Raw genomic sequence first — 9149 nt, 5'->3', positions numbered from 1 at the left:
CTAGTCTCAAGCGTGCTTCGTCCAGGGGTCGGGCGCCCCCAGAGGAAAACTAGCCTTCGCCTGGCAAATCTCTGCTAGGTGCGACACTGTTTTTACCCATTTACTCGTAGGATTCAAAGTGATCAAAATAATTAAAAACCAAAATGGCGGTGATGTGGCGTAACCCATCACGTCGCGATTCTCGTAGAGGCGAAGAGCGGTCTAGGAACAGCCGCTTTGCTACGTTAAACGTAAAAGGTATGAATAGCAAAATAGATAAGGTATATCAGATGGTGGATGAAAGGAGGATTGATGTACTATGTGTAAATGAGACATAAAGTAAGGGATGTGGCACTACGAACTGCAGTACGAATACAGTCTATTGGTCTGGAGAACCAGAAAATACCAAAGGTTGTCAAGAAAGGCTTCATCCTTTCAGAAAGTATGACAGAATGTGTGATTGAATAAAAGTGTGTTAGTTCAAGGTTTGTCTGGATCAGAATTAAAGAAGGTGTAATACGAATATTTGTATTCCGTGTATATGCTCCAATGGAAGATAAAAGTAAGAAGAATAAAAAAAGGAAAGAGTTTTGGGATAATGTACGAGATATATTGAATGAGAGAAAAGCTAACGCAAGAATGATATTTATTGCTAGGTGATTTTAATGGATAGGTCGGAGTGAAACGTACTGGTTATGACAGTGTGCTTGGTTTTTATAAGGATATAGAAAAACAGAATGAAAATAGGAAAAGTGTTCTTGACATATGTATGGAAAAGGATCATTACGTGATAAATACTATGTTCATCTGATGCCTTTAATTCATATAGTTTAAGGTTTAAGCAGACGTATGTTCTTTTTTCATATTTTATAAGGACCGATTTATGTTAAGTTCTTAGGAAAATTTAAGCAGAGTTGCCAATTTACGTTATTTGTTACTTTTGTATAAAAATATTTTTGTAATAAATAGGCATTACTTAATTATTGTTGTGATTTTGTACATTTTGGTGATCTATTTGATTTTAAATGGGGCTACCTAAAAACGAAATAAATAAGTTATTATTGTAAACTAGAGGCCGCCCGCGACTTCGTCCGCATGGAAACCCTATCAATCCCGCGGGAACTCTGGGATAAAAAGTAGCCTATGTGTTATTCTGGGTCTTCAGCTACCTACATACCAAATTTCATGGTAATCGGTTCAGTAGTTTTTGCGTGAAAGAGTAACAAACATCCATACATCCATACATCCATACAAACTTTCGCCATTATAATAGTAGTAGGATTCTGTTGCAGACAACCATCAATAGGTTAATAGTGCCCTATTTCAGCTTTATTCAGTAAAAAACGCTTAAGTCGAAATAATTTGAAAAAAAAAATGTTTTATTGTTCCTACAATAGTGAATTAAGTCGAAAATTAATATTATATGTATATGCTTTGTTTACAGTTTTAAGTTGACTGAACTTACTTTGCTGTTTAGTATTGTAGCATCTCCGTTAAACGTTTACAAACCTGCCAATTTTATCAGTACAACATTAGATATCAGTTTTTCGTTGATTCTGAAAAAAGAGATATTTTGACTTGGTTCACTATTGTTCTGGGAGTGCGATATGTCATTAAATTGAAATAAATCTGAATAAAAATTCAATAAATCAAAAATATACAAAAGTTATAAAGATGAAGATCAATGAATAAAAGATATAAAAAAATACAAAGTAAGTATTTATTTAAAGTTATTTATACAAAGTGAAGGGTTGAATTAACCCTCATAAATTTCGAAAACGAATAGGTGTCCAGTGCCATTGATAGCTCTGTAAAAAAAAAAAAGAAACAAAAGAAAAAAGATGATATAGTACATAATTGATTTAAATAATGTGGATCACGTGAAGAATACTTACATGTATTTTTAAAAGTTTATGCGAACAATTCGAATAACTTATTAGAAATTAAAATTAAAATTTAGCTGAAATATGCAATGCAATAAAAAAATTAGAGGGGATCTTGAAGTGGACAGCAAAATGAAATGAGAATCAGTATATACATACATACATACATACATACATACAATCACGCCTCTTTCCCGGAGGGGTAGGCAGAGACTACCTCTTTCCACTTGCCACGATCTCTGCATACTTCTTTCGCTTCGTCCACATTCATAACTCTCTTCATACAAGCTCGGCGGTTTCGGGTACTTTTGACCTGACCCTTTACCAGGACGTCCTTAATTTGATCAAGATACGTTCGTCTAGGTCTTCCCACTCCGACCTTTCCCTCCACACTCTCCTTGTATATCTGCTTAGTCAACCTGCTTTCATTCATCCTCTCCACATGACCGAACCATCTTAACATACCCTTTTCTATTCCTGTAACTACATCTTCTTTCACATCACAACATTCCCTTATCACGCTGTTCCTTATCCTGTCACTCAATTTCACACCCATCATACTCCTTAACGCTCTCATTTCCACTGCATTTATTCTGCTTTCATGCTTCTTTTGCCATACCCAACTTTCACTCCCATACATTAATGTCGGGACCAACACGCCCCTGTGCACAGCCAGTCGAGCCTTTTTGGATAGTTTCTGACTGCTCATAAAGGCATGCAAAGCTCCATTCACCATGTTCCCCGCGTTCACTCTCCTTTCAATATCACTATCATACTTGCCATCTGATGTAAACTTTGATCCTAGATATACAAACTCTTTCACTTGCTCCACTTTTTCTCCTCCAATCAAAATATTACATGCTGTCATTTCTTTCTCCATTTCAAAAACCAGTGTTTTAGTTTTACTTACGTTCACTTTCATTCCTTTCTCTTTTAAAGCTTCATGCATACAGTTTACCATCTCCTGTAACTCCTCCGCTGATGACGCCAGTATAACCTGATCGTCGGCATAGAGCAGACATTTGACGAGTAACTCATTCATCCTTAATCCACTTTTAGACTCTTTCAAATCTGTCAAACAGCTATCCATAAATAGGTTGAACAGCCACGGTGACGCAACACATCCTTGCCTAACGCCTTTCTCAATCTTAAACCACTCAGTGTGCGCTCCGTTTATCCTGACACAAGCACTCGAATCCTCATATAAGGATTTCAGTGCTCGTATTAAGAGACTGCTCACCCCATGCATAGAAAGTGCTGACCACAATTCATTCCTCTCAACTCTGTCATAGGCCTTTTCCAGATCTACGAATGTGCAATAGACTTTTTGACTCTTGGCCAAAAACTTTTCGGCTATGCACCGCAAGGAAAAGACCTGATCAGTACATCCCATTCCCTTTCGAAATCCCGCTTGAGCATCCCATATTTTGTCATCAGTTTCATTCCTGACTCTATTAATCAATACCTTAGCATACAATTTGCCGACGACGCTAAGCAGGCTTATACCACGATAATTTTTGCAGTCCAGCTGTGACCCTTTTCCTTTGTAAAGTGGCACGATAACAGCCTTACACCAATCTTTTGGTACTCGGCCGCTTCTCCAACACAAATTGAAAAGGCAGTACAACTGACTAGCTACTACGCCTTTTCCTGCTTTAAGCATCTCGACCGACACTCTATCACACCCAGCAGCCTTTCCCGCTTTCATACTCTTAAGTGCTTCCACAATTTCGAACATTTCAATTTTGCCTTCCATCTCATTCTCTTTTTCTTCGCTATAGCAGAAATCTTTCTTATTTCCTTCCTTTTTTTCAAATAAACTTTCAAAATAGTCCTTCCATATCTTTAGTACACATTCTTCTCCTTTCACAACGCTACCATCCTGGCATCTGATCCTAGTCAGCTCTCTGGTTATAGTATTTCCTCGGGCTGACCTTACGGATTTCCAGAATACTTTCAGATTTGACTGAAAGTCTTCTGATAGCCTTTTATCAAAATCCTCTTTATACTCTTCTTTCTTTCTAATCACAGCTTTCTTAACCAAATCTTTCATTTTCTTATATTCCTTACGTGCTTCATTCACATCTTCATCTATAACCTCTTGCATTCTTAAGTTAGCTTTTGCTGCTAACAAATCCAGCCATGCTTTCTTCTTTAATCGCACAAGTTCTTGCACATCTTTACTCATCCACGCATTTTTGTGATTTTTTCCTTTCCTTCTTCTACTTACACCACACACTTCAACAGCTACTTTCACAATTCTTTCTTTAAATTCCTTCCATCCATCTTCAATATCGCTCATTTCCTCTAAATCTTCAAATTCATCCTTCAGTCTATTAATATACTTCTTACCTACATCCATATCTTGCAAATTTTCTACTTTTACTCTTTCCAAAGCGCTGGTTTGCTCCCTTACCCTGTGCCGCCAGCGATTGAAGATACCCCTTATCCGGGATATCACCAGTAAATGGTCCGAGTCAATGCCAGCACCGCGATATGCACGGGTATCCAGCACTTTGTTCTTCAATCTTTCATCTACAATCACAAAGTCTATCATACTTTTTAAAATACCTTCCACTCTTGTGTAGGTGTGGATCTCTTTATGTTGAAACATTGAGTTCGACACAAAAAGATCCCACTCTAGACAAATTTCTAATACACTTCTTCCATTATCATTCACCTTTTCGTCACCAAACGCACCAAGCACCTTTTCATATCCATCACGCTTTACACCCACCAATCCATTAAAATCACCTAACATAATAATCTTCTCATTTGGCTTGGTAACTTTCAATACTTCTCTTACACTATTCCAGAACTCCTCGTTTTCGCTTTTTGCTGATGTTGTACCCCTCGAACCCACATCCCAAGGTGCATAAACACCTAGAACGAAGATCCGAGTGATTCCAACTTTCAGCCTAATCCATAGAAGACGAGGGCTGACACACTCATACTCATTCACGCACTCAGCCATTCGTGCAGAAAGAATTAGACCGACCCCTTGACAGCCTCGGCTGGTACTGGAAATTCCAGACCAATACGCCGTGTAAGGGCCGTGCTGCGTCGCGTCGCATCCTTTCCGCTTCGTTTCATTCACGCACAACACATCCAAACGTCTTTCATCCATCATCTGGCATACTTCCTCAATCTTATCCTTCATTCCTCCTCTTACATTCATCGTCGCAAAGCGGCTTTCAGCAGACCGCATACCGCTCCCGCCGGGAACGAGACGTGATGGGGTGCGGACACCATCGCCGCCATCTAGGTGCTCTTTCAAAAAATTTGCATCCATGCGATTCCCACGAGACGCTAGGGAAAAATTTTGTCCGCCCCAGCAGAGCCCCGCATGCCAGGGTAAGGCTAGCCATTACCTGGGGGTCGCCCAACCCCATGGCGGAAGTGGCACGCTCGAGACTAGGCTCGCCCCTAGCCATGCATCCATCGGCGCGGCAGACCTTAGATTGGCAGGGATTTACATTAAAGAGGAATCCCAAGTCTATCCCTTAGTCGGCTCTTACGACATCCGTGGGAAAGAGATGGAGTGGTCCTATTCTTTTGTAATGGTGCCGGGAACCACACGGCTGGTATAACACTTGTAAGTGTATAAATGATGTCAAAAATAAAATTTGATGTAAATATTTTTATATAATTCAGGTGTACTTTTTAAATTCTCAATTATTTTTCATTTGTTAACGAATTAACTGTTATTTTTCCGATAAAGAAATTCTAAATAGTTAAATGTCAAACAATGTGATACATGTAATGATGATCTTGAGACCATGAATTTAAAAAAAATAGTCTTAAATCAAAGTCGCAAGAACTGTGACAGTAAACGCGTTAACTGTTTATCTAAGATTGAAAGTAAAAAAAAAAATCGTAAGCGACGGTAAGTAATGTAAGTCTAGGATTATGCGTACTATATTCCAAATTTATTATTTTCAAAGGAAATAAGTGGAAAATTATTGCACTCATATAGTTATGTAGTCTCTTTAGTTAAGTGCAATATAAATTTAAAAAATACGGACAAACAAAAACACAATCGATAGCTACACGCAATTATACCTTAAGTTTTTTTTTAAATAGCTAGTACACATTCCAGTTGATGATATGAACAAAAATAAATTGATCAGTCATATAGTCATCAGTATATATGCGCAAAATAATAAGAAGTTGGAAAGGGAATGCCTGCCTTTGAACTTAATTCAACGGTAGATAGTAGGTATAATGATGATGATGAATTTGTGAGATAAGATACTTGTAGGTATTTTTATGTGTTTACCTTTTCACTTTAATTATACTGCTCAGTACGGTTAGTCGCTAAACCTGTAAATAAAAACAATGTAATAAAATGACCATAATGGTACTGTGTACTTGATCCAGGTAAAACAATCCACACATCTTGAAATAAAAAAAGAAAGGTATGTAGTAGGTATATGTGCATGTATATATATATATATATATATCTATATAGAGTGAAAGAGAAGGAAGTATTATGCCGTCTCTAGCACACATGCCACCATTAAACAAATGTCATAAGATAAGAATAAGACGGCAGTTCATGATGGGAAGTACAGTGAGCATGTGTGTCTAAGAGCCGATAAGCTGGAGGACAGTCAAGTCACTGCAGGTAGCCATAGTTTTGTGTCGTTAATTTCGCAATACTTCCCAGTAACATAAACAACAAGTATAAACAAAAAATGGCAATAATGCTTACAACGCAAAAACTGACACAAATAATAACATTGATAAGAAGTTGGGTACGAAAGTACGTTTTGCCTTAAACGAAAAAAAATTGTTGTTTTCCAATCCCTTTGAGAAATATTATAATAAACAACTCCCTAGAAATGATGCAAAAATAAAGGAAACAGACCGTTTTGTTTACTACCTTTCACATACAATAAGTAATTTTACAAAAGGTCCTTTTGGCGGGAACTTACTTTTTGCGAGACTCAACGTAGGTATAGGTATTTTTAGATAAGAAAATTGTTAGCTTAATTGTGATAAGATAGTCTCGAATAGACTCAAAGCCCATTATGGCCAAGGCTAATGGCATAATGATAGTATTGATATACTTAGTGATAGGTTGCAAGTCCATCGCCTATCGCCAGAATTCCAAGTTTATTAGCCCATTAATTGGGTTACCTATATCTTATCTACAGTATAAAAACAAGATGAATGGACACCTATTACCTTAGTCACCTTTTATCACAGTTTTTTTTTCAAGCATATCTGCAGTTTGCTCTTAGCTGGGGCTGGCAACACTGCATGTTATGTCATGTGATCATGTCATGTCTAGACTAGACATTTCTGTGATTTAAAAACAAAAGTCAATACAAAAGAGGTAAACAAATTTTATATTTCAAGGCAATAAATATATTGTATTTATTACATGGACTAATATAATACTATCGCAGCGGCTCAGTAATGGATTTAAAAGTATGCCGTGTATGTTGTGAAAACAAAGGAGATGCATTCATTTTCAACAAGGATGACAAAGAATTACATATCAGCGCTAAAATTATGTATTGTTGCACTAACTTGAGTATTGCCGAAGGTGACGGTCTTCCTGAACATATCTGCAATGTTTGTGAAGCGGAATTAGCTACCACCTATCAATTTATTTTAAAATGCGAAGCTACTGACAAAACGCTAAGGTCTTGTCTCAAAACAAATGTTCTTGAACAATGTGAAGTCGACGATAAAGAAAAAATTGAAATTAAAACTGAAAATTTTGACTCTATCAGTGACGAAGAATTTGTTGTTTACGACAATTCGCGTGATGATTTTCAATCTGCTCTCGATAAACTCAATGAAGAAGTAAAACAGCCAAACATCCATCATTCAATACAATCTAAAAGGAAAGTGTACAAGAAAAGAGTGAAGTATAAGAATTCAGGGTCGTTCAAATGTACTCACTGTGGTCGTAAATGCCCAAATCCCTCATCACTGGCTGTACACATGAGGTCTCACACAGATGAGAAACCATTCCCTTGTTCATCTTGTGATAAGAAATACAAAGACAGTGGAACCTTAAAAAGGCATTTTAATAGAAACCATTTAAACAATAGAGAAAGGAGTTTTATTTGTGAAACCTGTGGTAAAGGCTTCTATTCAAAAAGTGATGTTAAAATACACATGCGTGTTCACACAGGGGAAACACCTTATATCTGTTCCGAGTGCCCAATGAAGTTTACGCAAATTGGTGCTTTGCTCCGCCATAAAAAGCGACACAATGGTGAAAAAACTTACACATGTCCAACATGTAATAAAAAATTTTGTACTAAAGAAGAATTAAAATCTCATCTCCAAGTTCATACCAGTAAAAAGGAATTCTCATGTACACTTTGCAATGGTATGTTTAAATACCATAACAATCTAAGGAAACATATGAGACTACACGCTGAACCAAACAGTTATGTTTGTAATTATTGTGGCCGTACTTTTAATGTCAAAGGTAATTTAAAAATTCACATTAGCCGGCAACATTCTGAAAAGTCTGGCTATTGTAATGTGTGTTCAAAAAGTGTGTCTAACATTGAAGTTCACATGTGGAGACACACTGGACAAAGGCCTCTGAAATGCGAACTCTGTACAAGTAGTTTCTTTGAACTAAAAGCCCTGAATCATCACATGAACTTCAAACATAAGAAAGTTGACAAATATAAATGTTTGGTTGAAGGATGTTTAATGGCATTCCCATCACGACCTATGCTTGATTTCCATACGGCTAAATTACACAGCACTGGTATACCTTTCCCCTGTGATCGATGCTCAAGAGGATTTTATAGAAAAAATGATCTCGCAAGACATAAAATAGGGACTCATAAAGAAAGGCTCAATTAATTATTAAATAATCTTATACTAGTCATTTCTGTAATTTTATTACAATTACTCATTAACTAAGCTATGTTTGTGATTTAATATATTAATAATTTATTAATTTGTGTTTGTCAAATGTAAACTTATGAATAGTTTTATTGAATAAAGTTGAGAAAATGTACATACATACATAAACTCACGCCTCTTTCCCGGAGGGGTAGGCAGAGACTACCTCTTTCCACTTGCCACGATCCCTGCATACTTCCTTTGCTTCATCCACATTCATAACTCTCTTCATGCAAGCTCGGCGGTTTCGGGCACTTTTGACCTGACCCTTCACCAGGACGTCCTTAATTTGATCAAGATATGTTCGTCTAGGTCTTCCCACCCCGACCTTTCCCTCCACACTCTCCTTGTATATCTGCTTAGTCAACCTGTTTTCATTCATCCTCTCCACATGACCGAACC

The 9149-nt window shown here is 37.1% G+C and overlaps 1 protein-coding gene across 1 annotated transcript; it reads left to right on the top strand.

Moving 5' to 3' along the window:
* Positions 1-6476: 6476 nt before the first annotated feature.
* Positions 6477-8858, top strand: LOC106135692 (gastrula zinc finger protein XlCGF57.1). The gene has a single exon (XM_013336057.2). It carries the CDS (start codon positions 7287-7289, stop codon positions 8703-8705), a length of 1419 nt encoding a protein of 472 aa, XP_013191511.1. The 5' UTR covers positions 6477-7286; the 3' UTR covers positions 8706-8858.
* Positions 8859-9149: the final 291 nt, after the last annotated feature.

This window comes from Amyelois transitella, chromosome 15 (assembly GCF_032362555.1).
Source record: "Amyelois transitella isolate CPQ chromosome 15, ilAmyTran1.1, whole genome shotgun sequence".
In the NCBI taxonomy this organism is placed as follows: domain Eukaryota; kingdom Metazoa; phylum Arthropoda; class Insecta; order Lepidoptera; family Pyralidae; genus Amyelois; species Amyelois transitella.
This window is presented reverse-complemented; position numbering and strand designations above follow the sequence as displayed.

Coding starts and splice junctions, on each gene's coding strand:
- LOC106135692 (XM_013336057.2), top strand. CDS start 7,287: ATGGATTTAAAAGTATGCCGTGTATGTTGTGAAAACAAAGGAGATGCA.